The 18,479-nt window shown below is 34.9% G+C and overlaps 1 protein-coding gene across 1 annotated transcript in view; it reads left to right on the forward strand.

Moving 5' to 3' along the window:
• The first annotated feature begins 10,066 nt into the window (after positions 1 to 10,066).
• LOC111063925 (spondin-2) overlaps positions 10,067 to 18,479 on the forward strand; it is a 453,563-nt gene continuing 445,150 nt past the window's right edge. Inside the window, exon 1 of the mRNA XM_039427435.1 lies at positions 10,067 to 10,327. Coding sequence (XP_039283369.1) covers positions 10,141 to 10,327 — 187 coding nt within the window. The 5' untranslated portion in view covers positions 10,067 to 10,140. The remainder of the gene's footprint in view (positions 10,328 to 18,479) is intronic.

The raw sequence follows: 18,479 nt of genomic DNA on the forward strand, positions 1-18,479 counted from the left end.
CTATACTTTTGATTTTCTTTTACCAGTAGTTCTGTGAACAGTAGACCTCGCGCTCAGTGAGTTACATTGACCTGTTGTTATGTTTTCTCAAAAATTAAAAAATGATTTATCAATTAGAAATGTCTAGAAAAAATCCTAAATAAACATAGAGCTTTCTGTCCTATTTTGTACCGTGACGTGTCGTCCTGGAATGTGAGTGTGAGCGCTGTTATCAGGTCTGGCTGCAACTGTCTACAACGTTGATGGAAAGATACAATTTTCAAGATGTTCGATGTTTTTGAACGGGTAGTATTATAGTCAACTGTCTACTAACGTTAATGGAAAGATAAATTTCCAAGATGTTCGATGTTTTTGAACGGGTAGTATTATAGTCCACTAGACAGCTGATTTATGATGAATAATTCTAGTCTGATTTTTACGGTAATATTGGAACATACCTGTCAAATTTCATGAAAATCTATTACCGCGTTTTGCCGTAAATGCGCAACATGAAAACATATAAACTTATAAACATTTAAACATTCAAACATTTGAACACTAAGAGAAATGCCAAACTGCCGACTTGAATCTTAGACCTCACTTCGCTCGGTCAATAAATTGATGCCTGATCGCCTCACGCTTATTCTATGCTATCTTATCCCATATTCATCGAAATTGTTTTCTTATCATAGAAATCATCTCATGGTTATAAATCCTTATGTATTGGAAATTATAACTCCGAATTTTATAGAACCTAACCCAAAATTGAATCACGACCTTAGGTTGAAATTTTCAGTTTCTCCCATACCTTGTAGTTTTTACATCATTCATGACTCAACAATGACTGCTCTGACATTTCCAGGAATATCATGCCTAACAAGCTGGTAGTCCTAAACAACACTATCCTGGAATCCACTTCTTAATATTTTCTCGAATATTACATATCTTCAATATATCATTCTGTTACCGATCTCTTCTCACAAGTCGTAACATTCCTTTGAAGAAATGAGGGGTTGTAACTAGAATATTTTAAATGTTAACACCGATTGTGTGGTACATCATTTCAGAGTTATTTTTAAAATAAGAAAGATGACATCAATAAAAATGTTCCATGATACTTTTATCCAAAATGGCGGCTGATTGCAGTTTTAGTTTCTAAATAAATAAATTGGTAAAGTAATGAAACTTAAAACAAACAATTTTTTGAATTAATAACGAAACACATTGAAAAAAAACTGGTTATTTATTTAGCTATCTGTATACTGCTATTCACATTTCATTTCAAAAGATGCTCGAAATGCCCTCCTTCTCTCATTTGACAGTGTTCCAGTCTGCCATTTTTCATTTATTCATATGCAAATACAATCCAGGTAAAAACAACAGGCATTTGCCCAAAACTGCTTCAAACCTTAATTTGGGAAACACAGTCTAACGTTTATATTACTTGGGTAACTTAAATTATAACTTAATTCGCTCACAATTTTGAATAAAAAAAATTTATCCACTACAATTTTGAATTTATCGGATTGATCAATCAATCATGAATTATTCATTATAAATTAGTTATTTATTCATTTAGTTATTTATTTGGTTGCAATTCATTGGCAATCAGAGAAATTATTATTATTAAAAAAAGTTCTGTTTTGATTTTATTTATTTTACCATTCATTCTTTCAAAAACTGAAACTTCAATTAGCCGCCATTTTGGATAGAAGTATCATAGAATATTTTCATTGATGCTATCTATCCAGATAGGCCACCTGCTGAGGGAGAAGACTTCACAATTTTTCTACAAGATCTTCAATTAAAGAATCAAGTAAGTCTGCGATCTATGTTAAGAGGGCCCTCAAACTCAAATATCATTCGAATTGGAATTAAAATATTAATTCATCTTCAAATAAATTATTCTCAAGAAGATCAGAGTGGAAGTGGGGAAACAAGCTTGCATGCCTAGTAGTATAGTTAATCATCTTGAGTCATCAGAAGTATATTTTAATAAGAGAATAATTATTAAGGATTCAGTTAGATTAGATAGTTATATCGAGTTTCCGTGCCGCCAAACCAACGAACCCTGAGATTAAGAATATTTTTCATTAATAATTATTATTAAATTTATGAGACACGTATCAGGAAGTAACTTGCGAGGACAATTCTGATCAAAATCATATTTCTATTTCAAATTGTATGGAACTTGATGAATATTGGCCATTATTATTATTGATATTATAATAATAATATAAAATACAGAATCATCCAGCATATTAACCATGAACCTGAATTTTCTTGCATTCACCTGATTATCATACATCATCAATCTTATGCTACTGATGATTATTTGAATATTAAATTGACTCAAAATAATTTGCGGAAGTTTATTTCCAATAATATCATTGAATCAGATCATCAATTTGTAAGTATAACTGAGCTCATGTTGGGAATATTTTTTCCATAATTTTATTCAAAATATCAAATATGCAATAATCACCATAATTACTATAAGATCACGAGTCTACACAGGAGCAGCTGCCAACAATAAATATTATAACGATTGTAAGGTGTTCCAGACATATTTTATCTTCGATCCCGTCTGGTGACATTATACATAACATAATTTGATGACTGGTAGTGGATCTGATTGAAGGTGGAATTTAATAATTTTCATAATTTATTCTGGAATCCCTTCTATATTTTCATTCAGCGGAGATTATGGACATCTAATGAAGTTAAATGGTAAGTGCGGGCAGATACTCTCTGCACAGGTCAAAAATAGTATTACATACTAAATATTTAAATTGAAAGAAAAAGACCAAGAAATTGTCAAAAAACCACTGATTTATTGATAATTAGAAATATTTTAATCCGAAGGTTATACCAAAGTATGTGACAATAGCAACAACAACACTTCTACTATTGCACAGAAGAGCAAAAAAACCGCCCAGAAATTTTGGATTAAGAAGGAAATCAGTCACTGGTATAAAATAAGGGATAGCTTATCTTTCTACATTTATATTCTCCAGATACAACTTGCAAGCAAACTACACAAGGCTGAGTGGGATTTCCTAGACAACAAATGTAGGGAACAACTTTTTAGGAGATTGAGTGAGAAAACAGTCACTCAAAACAAAAAACTGCAGAAAATTCTCAAAGATCAATATCCGACACTAAATAATAGGCCTATCATTCAACATCAACACAAGTTTGCTGATAGGGTATCTAATTTCTCACAAGTCCAATTTTCATCCTCAGAGACAGAGTTACTAGGACGAGGTAACAAATACAGTAGTCATAGCTATTTGGATAACCAACAACTTGAACGACTAGCATGCAGCATTGATAGTAATTGGGAAGCCTCAAAGAACAAAATACTAACTAACAGATGTGCAGACATAATTCTTCAAGAAAAGACAAGGGAACTTCGACCAGAGATCACAAAAATCTGGTGTGGTACACTCACACAACTTTCCTTGCTCATGTTTGAAACTACGATCAGACTTCTGTATATGTGTATATATAATTGTTTTCAAAGTACTTTTCCTTTGTGTGAATAATTGTGAAATTCGATGATTTTTTCAGTCGTCATTTTTTTAAAGTCGTCAAAACAGCTGTTCTACAGATGAAATATCTCGACTATGTGTTCTTTTTATGAACTGCGCTACCTACCTACCTCATGCACGAGAAGGAGGTTACTAAGTCCATTTCCCAAGGATGGGGTGGGCCCCCCATTGTTTTCCCAGAAAGGAGACTCATACCAGTTGATAGAGCTGATAAATAACTATACAGGGTATGAATTTGAAAAAATCGGTCAAGTTATTTTTGAGAAAATCGTGAAAAACATGGTTTTTTAGTAATTATCCGCCATTTTTCTCGAGAATATTACGGAGCTCATGGAATTTTCCCAGAAATGAGACTCATTCCAGTTGATAGGGCTCATAGATAGCTATCCATGGTATAAATTTTAAGAAAATCGTTAGAGCCGTTTTCGAGAAAAACGTGAAAAACATGGATTTTTAGTCATTATCCGCCATTTTTCTCAATAATATTACGGAGCTCCTGAAATTTTCCTAGAAATGGAACTCATGGCAGTTGATAGGGCTTATGAATAGCTATCCATGGTATTAATTTGAAGGAAATCGTTAGAGCCGTTTTCGAGAAAACCGTGATAAACATGGATTTTAGTCATTATCCGCCATTTTCTCAAGAATATTACGGAGCTCCTGAAATTTTCTCAGAAATGAGACTCATGTCAGTTGATAGGGCTCATGAATAGCTATCCATGATATAAATTTGAAGGAAATCGTTAGAGCTGTTTTCGAGAAAAACGTGAAAAACATGGTTTTTTAGTAATTATCCGCCATTTTTTCCGCCATCTTGAATTGGATTCTATTGAATTTCTCATTGTCGGATCCTCGTGGTATAAGGACCTTAAGTTTAAAATTTCGAGTCAATCGGTTGATTAGGAATGGAGTTATCGTGTTCACAGACATACACACATACACACACACACACACACACATACACACACACAGACCAACACCCAAAAATCATTTTTTTTGGACTCAGGGGACCTTGAAACGTATAGAAAACATGAAATTAGAGTACCTTAATTTTTTTGAAAAGCAATACTTTCCTTACCTATGGTAATAGGGCAAGGAAAGTAAAAACGGCAAACATCATGAAGAATTTAAAGAAAAAGATGAAAACCAATGACCTGATGATTTTGAAAGCTGACAAAGGATCCACTACAGTAATAATGGATAAGGAGGAATATCTGAGTAAGGTAAACCATTTCATTGCAGATAACAATTTCATTGAGATTAACTCGAATCCCACCACCAATATCAATAGCTTGATTAGAAATAAGTTGACCACCACCACCAAATTATTTAACAAGAAAGAAACTAAGTATCTAACAGTTATGAATCCATATCCACCTAGACTTTTCGGTCAACCTAAATTACACAAAACTAATGCTCCTATAAGACCAGTGGTATCTTTTGTTAATTCCCCCTGCTCTAAATTAGCTCACAAGCTGAATAGCACCTTTCGGTCATTAACAGGTTTTCAACCAAAGTTTAGTATTAAAAATTCATTGGAGTTGGTCAACAATATAAAGCATATTCCTGTTCTATCATCTTATAAACTTGTGTCATTTGATGTTACTAATTTATTCACTAACATTCCGGTGGGAGAAAGTCTTGAAAGAGCTGAGGAAATAATGGAAGCCTCTATAAATGATCATACACTCAGAGAAGAACTGATAGGATTGATGAAGTTATGCACTCAGCATAATTATTTCAAATTCAACAATAGATTTTTTGAACAAAGAGAGGGGTTGGCAATGGGGTCACCCCTCTCACCACTCCTAGCTGAATTATTTATGGATAAGTTAGAAAGTAGAATCATTGAAAATAGTCATTTCAAAGATAAAATTGTTCACTGGTTTCGATATGTTGATGATATTATTTGCTTATGGAAAGGAAGTAACAGACAACTAGACAATTTTCTTTCCTATCTGAATGGATTACATCAGAGTATAAAATTCACTGTAGAGGTAGAACAGGATTGTGTATTGAATTTTCTAGATTTAAGAATAGATCATAGCACTGGTTTTCACAAGTTTTCTATTTTCAGTATACCAACCCATACTGATGTTATCATTCCTCTTCATTCTTGTCATCCTGTTTCTCACAAACTTGCTGCTTTCAATAGCATGGTCTATAAAGCACTAACAATACCTATGAGCCATCATGATTTTGATATTAAGATCACTAAAATTAAACAGATAGCTGTCACAAATGGGTATGAAGAAAGTATGGTGGACAGATTATTGAGTAAAATTAATAGACAAATTTCAATCAATTCTAGCTTTGTAGGCTCAAACTGTGAGGAGAAGACTTGGATTACAATCCCATATTTAGGCCTTGTATCTGATAAGATAGGTAGGGAATTGAAGAGGAATGGATTTCATGTTGCTTTCAAGACAAACCCGATTTTAAATAGTCTATTTAGCTGGAGTAAAGACAAAATTGATATTTGGGATAAAAGCGGGGTGTACAAACTTGAATGTGATGATTGTAATGCTTGTTATGTGGGTCAGACTGGTGGAAGTTTCAAAAGTAGAATTAAAGAACACATCAGAGATTGGAATAAACAAAATGGGGAATCTAACTTTGCAGAACATTTGATAACAAATAATCACAAGTTCACAGTTAAGGAGAATGTTGAGTTTCTGCATGTTAATAACAAAGGCAGATCTTTGAATATTCTTTGAATATTTTACAATATACAACGATTTTTCAACGATACGACATCAACTTGATTCAGACACCGCTGTCGCTTCCATACAAGAAAGCCAATTGAAGAATTCTTTGTGTCTTGTCGGTGTCGCAAAATCGTTCTGTGTGATAACAGCCAATATCTCACCGCTCCATCAGTCTTATTATCAGACTGTCACAACAGAAGTTGTTGTAAGTTTTCTTTCTGTGAAAACGTAATTGAACTGAGATTTTCATCTCAGCAGAGCATCTGCGTTCTTCAAGCGCTTACTGAAAGAGATTGATACGTTATTTATCGATGATATCTCGAGAAGATGGAGTACTCCATATATACTCCATACTCCTGGAGAGAGAAATAATTCATACTAAATCCAAAAATGTTAGCTCATGATTCGAGAATCAATTATTGAGCTTTTACTTTCATTTTCATTTCATATCGCTCTTGATATGCAATTTCGATATCTACATGTGAAATGTTTACAATATACTGCCTCTATGTGTAGTAAATGTGTTTTTATTGGAGTTGAAAATGTTTCCAAATTGCATAGGCTACTACAGTATTGTAAAGATTGTACCTCACATTCATCCATTTAATTAATGATTCGTATTACATAGTGAACTGTTAACATTCTGCAATAGATTGATTTAATCATTGATTTTGACTTTTCATGTCCAAGTAAATAGTGATATCAGCCTAGAAGGTACCTTGAGAGGATTCTTTAGCTACCACATTCATCATTATAGCATTTCTCATAATACAATAGAAATGTGGTTGAATAATCTCTCATCAATTAGATATTTTCTCGATATTTGACAACATTATCTCGATAATCACATCGTTACTGATTCTTGATAAGCTGAGAGCCTTAGTTTGTTAGCAGTTCACAAAAAATAACGATCTCTCTTCAAAGTCATTATCATCAAAATCTCTTCCATTACCAAACAATTCCAGGGCTCATGGGGGCAGAAAAAAGGATAATCTGAAAAAATGTAATCGATAAGCGATACTATTTCGAAAACAAAAATTAGCTCACCTCCATACGCTTTCTCACGTACACTTGTCACGTGGTTGAAGAGAGATGGAGGATGGTGGGTGATTGAGGGAGGAGGGTGGCTGGTTGATGGTGGATGACCTGTCGGCCGATCCTGTTCAACCTGATTGACAGCAGGAAATTACCACCTAGCCACTGTCTGCTCCTTTCGCTACAGTCTGTATACATATATATAACCTTCAGTTCATAACGATCTGTATCTAGAATAAATAGGTATACAGTTGGTGGTAGAGGTACATTATCATCCAGTGACCTTTCTTCTCCGGGGCTCTCCAGCGGTGTGTTGCGTGTTGCCGATCTGCTCCTTCATCTACAATTCCAGCTCAAACTGCGTACTGCAGTGCTCGCCCGGAGCACGTTTGTTTGTGTTGGAGCGTGGAGGAAATTTGTACAGTACTTTCTGTCTATTGAGCATGGCACGTTATGTGAATTCAAAGTAAGTTTTGGTCGCAATTTACGTTGAATTTTGGTGTTTTCTGTAGCTTGAATAAGTTTCAAATAATTTGAATTTAATTTCGAAACTGATTATTTCTGATCATGATCTCATATTAATCATATCCCTCATTCATAATGATCTTACTAAGTTTAGATTATGTCGACAAAACAAATAAATTATATATAATTATGACTTATACAAAATCATTGTTGTAGATTGTTCGTTCAATATTGTCTCATATGTTTTTTGTGCTTTTCATAAATACAATTGAATGTATAATCGATTGCCATTGATAAGATTCGTTCATCTATACAATAAGAGAGAGTAGGGTTGTGTTTGTCCGTATGTTCGCATCGGAACATGTCTATTTGTGGATTGCATACCGGAAATATGGGAATGATGTAGATCTTCAAATTTTGCACATGTGTGTGTGTGTGTGTGTGTGTGTGTGTGTGTGTGTGTGTGTGTGTGTGTGTGTGTGTGTGTGTGCAATTTTGTCAGGTTGGCATCAAGATGAAAAAGGTTCCTAAACAAGATTTGAGTTCTGTCACTCTATGTTAGCACCAAGTTGAAGAACTTATCTTACTATAATAATGAAAATAACTGGCTCACACGTACGGGATAGGAAGATCATGTTTGACGCATCACCACGTCTAAACAACTGGACTGAAATTAACTTGGAACTTTGCCTATAGATTCTTTGTTAACCGAGGGTGGTTCTAGGCCTACTTCAAACTCTTCAAGATTCCTCTCGGTCAAGTTTTCAGTTAGTCAAGTTCTAAAATAGTCAAGTTTTAACCTTGCTGAGCACGGGTTACCTGCTAGCATAGAGGAACACTATGTCATTGTTTATCTATGCTGCTAGTAAAACAAATTCTAACATTTACTAGGAGAAATTTTCTCTAAATTATTCATAAAAACGACCTAAGCTATAATTATCTCTTTGTCGCATTTTAGCAATAGCTATTATATCTTGTCGTTCAGGTTGCTTGATAATCAACCTTGATAATATTCTTGATTAGAATGATCAACCTGTTACGGTACACATATAAAGGTCTGATTTCCAATAGAACTCATGAATCTGGGATTCATGAGGGTGAATTACGATCAAAGCTCCTTAAAAAAGGATAAAATCTTCTCAATTCCTCATCTATCAGTTATCATGATCATCTTCATCATTCACTCATTAGTATTCACTCTTTAATGATACAGTTTATCATGAACAAACTTACAGATCACCCCGCGAAGCTTGTTGATGTTATCCCTATTTAACCTGTTGATATCGCAGTGTGGGATTGTTGATGACATCCAAGAATGCTTTTGCGTGAATGAACATTGGAATCAGCCATTTTGTGACGTCATTGTTGACTGAGTACTGCTGGTATAGGGCTCGTTATGTCAACTATGTCAATATTGTTGGTGTGTGCATGTGTGCGTGTTTATGGAATTCATTTGCTTGGTGGTTTACATGCATGCGGCGGTTAGGGGAAAGTTTTCTCATCGCACTGTTTGCAAGCTTGGAGGATTCAGATGTGTGGATTTGCGCTTCCTGGCAGGAATGTTGTGTTACAGGGCTACAGCGTAGCAACATCGTTTGTAATACGAGCTGTACCAGTTAGATGATGTACCTGTCAGACTATATCAGAGAGATGTATAATAATTTATCACGAGGTGATCTCATTCTCCCGTGAAATGAGCCCTGCAAAACCATTAATATCACAAACCATACTTTTACTGGATAAGGAACCAAACAATGCAAGAAAATTATCCAATCTATCAAAAAATATAATCAATATATTATAATACAGTATTTGAATTATCACTAGAAACAACTCATCAACATTCATAGTATCAATGGACTATATCAATTGATACATCAAAAGACAATATATCTTTTACTCTTTCTATTATTTAGCTGGAGATTGAAATATCTTAATTCTCCTATCATCCATCCTCATCCCAATCTCCATTATTGTTTTTTCACATGTTGAATGAAGACAAAAAATAATTTAATTGATTAAATTATTTCTCTTATGTGTACCAAATCTCCCTATACGTCTCCAGTTTTGATTTTGACTTATCTAACCATATTATGGTGAACACTATAATGTTCTTTACATTCAGATAAAATTGCAAATGACGCGTAACTCGATGAGTGAAATAATATATGATTGAGTTCTTCAGCCAGAGGGCTGCTTACTAGATATCATTTCTTTTGGTAGTGAATGTTTTCAGTTCCAGTCAAAATGGCGTATCAAGCAGAGGGGTAGTTAGTTGTCTCCCAGCGTAGCAAGTGAGCTTCCTATTTGTAGAGCGCCGGTGGTGATTGTCAGTCGGGAGGAACGCATAGTGGTGAGTGGTGAGTGCTCAGTGTTGGCTGAGTGCGCGCGGTGGCGAAATGCGAGCCATAAGTTGTGTGTTGGGCGCGTGTGTGGCGCTGGGCGTATGTGCGCTGGCCACCCTGGCATGCGAGCCTGATAAGATGACGCTCTACCGTGTCGTGTTGCACACCTACTGGACGCGTCAGCTGTTTCCCAAGCACTATCCTGACTGGAGACCGCCGGCTCAGTGGAGCAAACTTATAGGTGAGTCCTGCAACACACGTTAATTTGCAACAGGAAATAAAATTAACAAATGAATGACAATAGTTATGGTGACAGTGATTTGTAGATGCCTCACTGGGGCTAATTGATCGGTGAATACTGCAAAGATAAGCTGCTCGTCTACAAAAATAAATAGATAGCCTAAATGGATTAAAGTCATGGTCACATAAATTAATAATGTATCAGTAGTGCAAAAACACGTTGCACGTTGCAACTGGGATGATTCTTAAGGTGCGTACAGATATACGCGCCGCGAACATGAACAATTCACTTTTAATCAGCTGACTATATCTGTATTTTTACAGAAACGGTAAGATACAGATATAAAAAGCTAGGCATCAGCTGATTAAAAGTGAATTGCTCATGTTTGCGGCGCGTGAATCTGTACGCACCTTCAGATTATTCAAAATAACAGTAACAGTGGTTGACAGTGATTGATGTTTGCTCTCAGTGGAGCCTGTAACCTGTAGATGGTCCTGCAAAACACGTTGTTTTTCAACAAGAAATGATAATAAATCGTTCATAGGAACAGTAATTTTATTGATTAATGACTCAGTAGAGCAATCTTGAAGGTGAGTAGCTTTGCAACTGAAATGACAAGAGTAAAATAGATGATACCGTTACATCATGGTCGAACATCTTGATTTTTTGATGCTGAGATAATTAATAAAAAAATTTGAGCATGATATACACGTTCCGTTCATGATATGGACATCCCAATCCAGTAACAATCAAATAAATGGAATCAATCAAATCAACACCTCAAATTTAGTTGACCGAGCAAAGTGAGGTCCAAGATTCAAGTCGACGGTTTGACATTTCTCTTAATGTTTAAATGTTTGTATGTTTAAATGTTCAAATGTTTGAATGTTTAAATGTTTAAATGTTTAAATGTTTAAATGTTTAAATGTTTAAATGTTTAAATGCTTGAATGTTTAAATGTTTAAATGTTTAAATGTTTGAATGTTTGAATGTTTAAATGTTTAAATGTTTAAATGTTTAATGTTTAAATGTTTAAATGTTTAAATGTTTGAATGTTTAAATGTTTAAATGTTTGAATGTTCAAATGTTCAAATGTTTAAATGTTTAAATGTTCAAATGTTCAAATGTTCAAATGTTCAAATGTTTAAATGTTTAAATGTTTGAATGTTTAAATGTTTAAATGTTTAAATGCTAAAATGGAATAATCGATTAATTATGTTGAGGAATGGAGATTAATATTATAATTTCGAAACTTGATAATATTTTTGAATATTTCAAGAAGTGCGAAGAGCTGAGTTAACACATTTATTCAACAAACATTTCGCAATAAATAAAAGATGTTTTCCGCCACATTCTTGAGTATTTATGATATTACTACCACCAGTACTATAAGGAATTCAAAAGTATTATTCTACCGTTCATGAAGCTGAACGTAACCTTACGTGAAATGAGCTTCAGTCATTCTTTCTTATTTTAGGCTCGGTGCGCGGTGGTTCTATTAAAAGATACGTCTATTTCGAGCGTCCCATTACCTCTCTCGTGTTGTAATAGGCCTTTTCAAATCTGCTCACCAGGTTTGATTTGATCAATAAGACCCCTTAGATTCAATAAGTAGTTACCGGTACTTTGTTGTGAATGACTTTAGTGCATTTGTCACTTAGAAGAGCTCTTTAATACTGTAAATACGAATACATTTGTCACATCAGAGTCTCAAGCTCTATCAAAATGCGAGAATATCCTCTACTGATTTTTTAGAGAAACATTCATAGTGACCAAGCAATAAATTCTTCAATGGTATAGAAATTATTGAACTTTTTTATTCACCCACTGTCATCCTATACTATTAAACAAGCATTTTCTGTTTATATGTTTGTATTTCACCGGATCTCGAAAACGGCTTTAACGATTCTCACGAAATTCAGAACATAGTAGGTTTATAATATAAAAATTCGATTGCACTAGGTCTCATCCCTGGGAAAACTCGCTGAGGGTCATTAGAAGAATAATTATTATTCATCCTTGGAAAAACAGCTGATAATAATTATTTCGTCGTCTGTTTATGATGGAAGTGAGTGAGCGAGTTCATGTGTGTGGGACTGTGTCAAAAATATGACTCAGCTGTTGACCTTTGGAATCATTCAATCAGTTACTAAGTGCCGGTTGCAAAGAAGCCGGGTTATTTTGTAATCCTGATAAATTCCAGTAGAACCATCTTTTTGAAATAAATTGTCTTCTCTGATTTGGTTCACGTGAAATTAATCAGGATTACAATTTAACCGGCTTTTGTGCAACCGGGCTTTAGTGAGGGAAATTTTTGCATTCCTCTGGGAATAATTAATCTTAATTCACTGTGATTAGATGAAACATTTCTGTATGAACTATAGATATTATTATAATTTGTGATCTCTGATTTGGTTCACGTGAAATTAATCAGGATTACAATTTAACCGGCTTTTGTGCAACCGGGCTTTAGTGAGGGAAATTTTTGCATTCCTCTGGGAATAATTAATCTTAATTCACTGTGATTAGATGGAACATTTCTGTATGAACTATAAATATTATTATAATTTCTTCTTTCGTAACAATTTTTTCATGATTTCGTGCTCCAGAGCGAAACTCGGTCCCCGATATTGCTTGTAATACGTGTGAAATGAATCATATCAGCTGAAAAAGAGAGTTAGGCCTACCCATTTCCAAATAAAAACATAATGCTCGAGTTTTGATATCGTTCATGAGCAGGTCTCCTTTTCTCTCGACAACGAAAGTGTTTGGATCTTGACGCAGACTGTGCCTAATATGCGAGTTGAATTATGAAGAAGCTTGCAGAAAATAAACACTGTTTTGAAGCTTACAAACAAAAGTCAATAATGGTTCACTAGCATTGGAAGTATGACCTATGTTGCTATACATTGAGAATAATACCATGTTACTTGTATGATACTTTCAAACAATACGTATCCCACAACACTTCTACCAACATTGAGCTCTGAATTTTAATAGCCTACTACCCACCCTCCACATCATTGTTGATCGATTTCCTTCGCTCTTTCAATGCTAGGTGTATTGTTTTGTCGGACTGATGTTTGGTAACAATATTGGCATTTGTGTCGCTTATATGGCCTTTCTACCACATATTGTTGAGGTGAAGTGCGCTTATGACAAGAGAGAGTGAGAGAGAAAGCATGTGGCTTAGAGAGAGGGAATTATGAGGGAGCATGGATTGAGGATTGACCATCGTTTGGGGACCTGGCAGCAAACACTTCACTTCCTCACCCCCCCCCCTTCAAGGGTTGCCATGAAGGGAGACAGTTTTTATTGTCGTTGTTGTATTGGTTGGAAAACATATGGGGGACATTGTACACATTCCTCCAGTGTCACATTGGGAATTGCTAAAAATTCATCATCTCTGTCATTGCTGGAAGCGCTCGTGTTTAATACGGCTCATAGATCATGTACTGGTATTGATGAGAATATTTCTATAGCGATACATCATGAATCCTAGGAAAGTAAACTTCCAAAATAGACGCTCAAGGGAATAACCATGAGCATGGAGAAAAATGTGCAAGTTCCATGAGGTGTGAGTGGAATTTACTCATTATTACCCTTGTAGGCTTGAGAAATATCTATATAGTCGATATGGTGGATAATAAAATGAATATGTTGTAGTATATATAGTAGATTTCAGATTCTCCAACCTTGAAGATCATAAAATCAGTTTCATGTGGATAGAATAATCTGAAGTAGGAAGATATGTATTCCTGCATTACTTATAATTATTAAAGTTATCTTCAATGAGAGTGTTCAATTTCAATCGTTGAATATGTCATTATGATTTAATATAATTATGCCATCAGTAACATGACTTGATATTACGACACGTCAATATTGTTATTACGCAATAGTCATGTTGGAGGACCTCAAATTCACGTGTGAATAAATTCAGATCAAATCATGATATATACAAATGTGATCTGGAGAGCTCTTCTATAAATCACCTATCTTCAAGTAGTGTCTCATGTATCTCAATATGTATGTATCTTGCTCTCAATATTCAGAACGTCCATATTCTTCAACGAATATTTCTTCTCGTGGAATAAGGTGGAATTCCACTTGGGTTCCATCGCATGGAAAGCTGAACGGAGTTGCCCATTTTTCCAACTTCTGTGAACTCAATATATATTTCTGAGACAAAATTCATCAACTTCAAATTCCGATTCGATTGACATAACATTTATTATCTCGGAAAAGTCCAATTTTTTGTGAATTTGAATCACTATTATAAGGATTCATTGCATTAACTTAATCACATATAATCAGAAATTCAAAATGTTTTCTAGAAGAATGCAGAATCCAATCAACTTTCATAGCTGGGACAGACACGCGCGACTGTCGAGCTATTTGGACGATTGTGCGCGCGATTTCGTTGCGAAGCGTTGAGCGACACGCGGATTGAAAATCGCAATTTCAATATGGATGAGACTCCACCGCCGCCGCTCGCACAGTAGACGCGATTTATTATCAAGAGTAGGGCTTAAAGAAATACGTGATGGGAATGCTAGGCAGTCACGCTTAGGCTCATCCATTGCCTACTAACTCTAGTAGTGCGCTGCGGTGCCGCGTTTTGTAGGTTAAACGTCGAAATCAATAAAAGACGCGTTCAAATAAAGAAGCTGAACGGATTGGATCAAGGTGGGAAAGGATGAGGTGGAGAAACGAGCAAGGAAATGGAGAAGGGTGAAGTTAGTGGGATTTAGAGGAGAAGAAAAGGATGTTAAGGAAAATAGAAATTATGTAGGAGGAATGAATTCGAGAGGATGAAGTGATAGCAGTGGATAGAGAATCAGTAGAGAGTAGATGAAAAGTAGAAAAAGAGAGATTATGATATGTTATTATTCCCAACGGGAGGACAGAGAGTATAATTATTGATTATATTGAGGAGCGGAGAGAGATGAGTTTCGAAAAAATTGGAATTAATTTGCCAGGAGGAATGAACAAGAGGAAGGATATGAGAGTAAGAGGACGTTTCCAGAATTTGAATGAATTGGGAAAGGGAAAATAAGTGAGAGATAAAATCTTTCAAATATTGCGTAAATAGGGAGGTTTGTGAGTTGAAAAGTAAAGGGAGAAGAAGACATAGTTCCGGAAAATTTAAAACTAAAATACAATTATTGGAGAAAACAGATGTGATAAGCTTTCGGGAGGAGATTAGTAACAGCCGAGTGAGGAACAATGAAGAATGTGTTATGTGAAGAAGTGTAACTGGAAGAAGAGTATGTTGGATAAGAAAAATTCTGAGTAAGAAAACTGGGGGAGAGTGATGTGTGAAGAGCTGAAAAGCTGATGGTCAGAAAGGAGGGTGTAATACTGATATGATAATGCAGACAAATTCAATAGAGTGGACAGAATAAGAAGAATAAGAGACAATGTATAGTGGAGTGAGTAAGCAAGGAAGCAGATGGAGGAGAGGAGAGAAATGAGAAAGAAAATAGAGAAGAAATTATTCTCTCAGAGTCAATAATGTTATATCCATCTTCTCCGAAGTCCTGAGAACTGAGAAAAATATTTAAAAACATTTAAATAGAGTACGTGAAGAATGGAATGAGGAAAAAAGGAGAGGGAAAAATAATAAGAATCAAGGTCACACAAATGAGGAGAAATAAGAAGATAAGAAAGAGAGTTAAGGGAATTAATCTCTTACAGCAGAGATTGGATGAGAGGGAATAATCATATTGTAGGAGGTATTGTGAAGGAAGAAAGATGAAAGAATTGGAAAAAAAAGTTTTTTAAGAAGAAGAAGAAGAAGAAAAAAAAAGAAAAAGAAGAAGAAGATGTTGATGATGAAAAATAAGAAGAAGAAGGAAAAAGGACAAGGTGGGAATGGAATGATTGAAAGAAGTATTGTGAATGGAACAGGGATACTTAGGAAAAGGTCAGAAGAGGGGTTATTAGCGAGGAAATTGCGTTAGGATGAGGGAAGGAAGGAAGGAAAACAGTGGCGAAAATCGTGTTCTCTTCGAAATTTGTCAAACTAATTGGACACTGTGTCGTCCTCCTTCTCTTCCTTCTCCTCTGTTGTGAGAACGTGAATGGAATCAACCCGATTCCATTAATTGGCTGAATGGGCTACAAAAATGGAATATTGGTGGGCGTACTACTATTCAAAGTAATTTTTGTTGTTCAGTATCGATTTTTGAAATAAATATTCATATTCGGTGAATTCTCTTACAAGGGAAAAACCAAGATGGTTTTTAAAAATTGTATATCATTCATTGATTAGAGATTGAAGAAGATTAAACATAGAACTATTTCATAAACATAAAGTCGAATAATTGAGAGAATAATAATGCAGTTGAAATAGATTTATCATTTCTATAAAGAATCAGAATATTCATTCCAACAATTTTTCAAAGCACACGTTTCTGCATCACTTATGTAGAAATGTACATGTCTGCAAGATCGAGCACTTGATTTTTTGAACAATCATTGAATGAGATTCCCCTAGTTCCTTCTTTCTATTGACTGACTCTTTACAGAATATTGATATTATTATCCTTCGAAATATTGTGTTTGGTTTTTTTCTTTAGTTGAAGTTTGAATACTAATTTCATTAACCCTGTGAAATTTCTTGTTCATTTGAGCTAGAATGACACAATAAATGTGTCACTGGTAACCGATTTTTATTCACATGATCATGTGCACAGGATCTTCATTGCGACCCTTATTACTTACGTGAACATGTGTCATACCAAATTCACAATGTATTGTACTTTGTACAGCAGAAGTGAATATTGCGTGTCATTTGTGATTTCACATACATGGTTGTATAGTTACATATTATAATAAAACGCTAGTATTCCAAGTAATACCTACATTAAGCACTTTGCGAAGACGAGCAGTTGAGTTGAAACCCAACTTCTTGCATGCTATTTTGAACAAGAATAAATTAATTATTTGTTCCACTGAAAAATAAGAACGATTTTTAATGTGTCTTTGTTTGAGTTTGTTGGATTTACTCAAATGGTTCATTTACTCCGATCTCTAGAATATTCAATCATTTGTCGACAGAATATTTCACCAGCTCCAATAAATGATTCTGTATATTTGATATTAATGGATTACGCAACTGTGGCGTAACAATAACTGTGATGTGGAATCATCAATATATTAAATTGCATTGAAGTGGATTACATAATTACATTGAAGTGGATTGCTGCTGGATTAAAAATAAATTTTTGATGCAAAGTTGAATACAATTGTAGATAATGATGCTGGATAACTTCATTCCAAGAACCTCTCCTAAACATTTATTATTTTCGAACTGTGCTCTATAGCACTGGGAATAAAATACATAGTTCTTTGGGATTACGTGATGCTTTTGGTTAATAATGAAAGAAGAGGGATGTTTTAATGTGATCAGAATCTAATGGAAATCATATTCAATGAGAACAGAATAAGAGAGGGAGAAGAGCATACTCAAATTTGTTGTTATTGCTATTGAATTTCTTAATTCCAGAATTTGAAGAAGTTGAAGATAGCTGCAATTCATCACCACCACCAACAATCACCATGAATGAAGGAGATTCATCTCCAGAAAAATTCATTCAATCAGACCAGCTTAAAACTCCTGCAGAGCAAATACTGTATAATGCATGGAAAGAAGCTGATAATAGGATGCGGGCAGCAGAAAGAAAAAACAACTCGATTGAGAAGAAACTAGAAGAACTTCAAATTAAGCTGTGTCAGTTGGAGAGCTGTAACGTCAACTCGGTCCCTGCATCTTCCAACAATTCGAAAGTTGTTAAGAGTTGTAATTCTGATCAACATCAATCAACTCCAATGAGGAAAAATCAACTCAAGAGTGAAAAATCTGCTACAGCTAAAAATACATCGCGTAGTACAGATTACTGCACAGATGAGGAGGAACTTGCCAAGGAGACGGAATGGGTGGAGTGAAAAATGGGAGATCTAAGAAGAGGAAGCTGAATACTTCGCTTACCCCTCCATCAGAAGGAAAAACAACCAACTATAATAAGGGTGAGTCAGTACAGCAACACAAAGTCAAAAAGAGTCCTCCATTACCACCAGTAATAGTGGATGGCATTAAATCATACAATAACTTCCATGAAAAGTTAGTTAAGCTACTGCCAAGTCG

The sequence above is a fragment of the Nilaparvata lugens genome, chromosome 4, assembly GCF_014356525.2.
Source record: "Nilaparvata lugens isolate BPH chromosome 4, ASM1435652v1, whole genome shotgun sequence".
Taxonomy (NCBI): domain Eukaryota; kingdom Metazoa; phylum Arthropoda; class Insecta; order Hemiptera; family Delphacidae; genus Nilaparvata; species Nilaparvata lugens.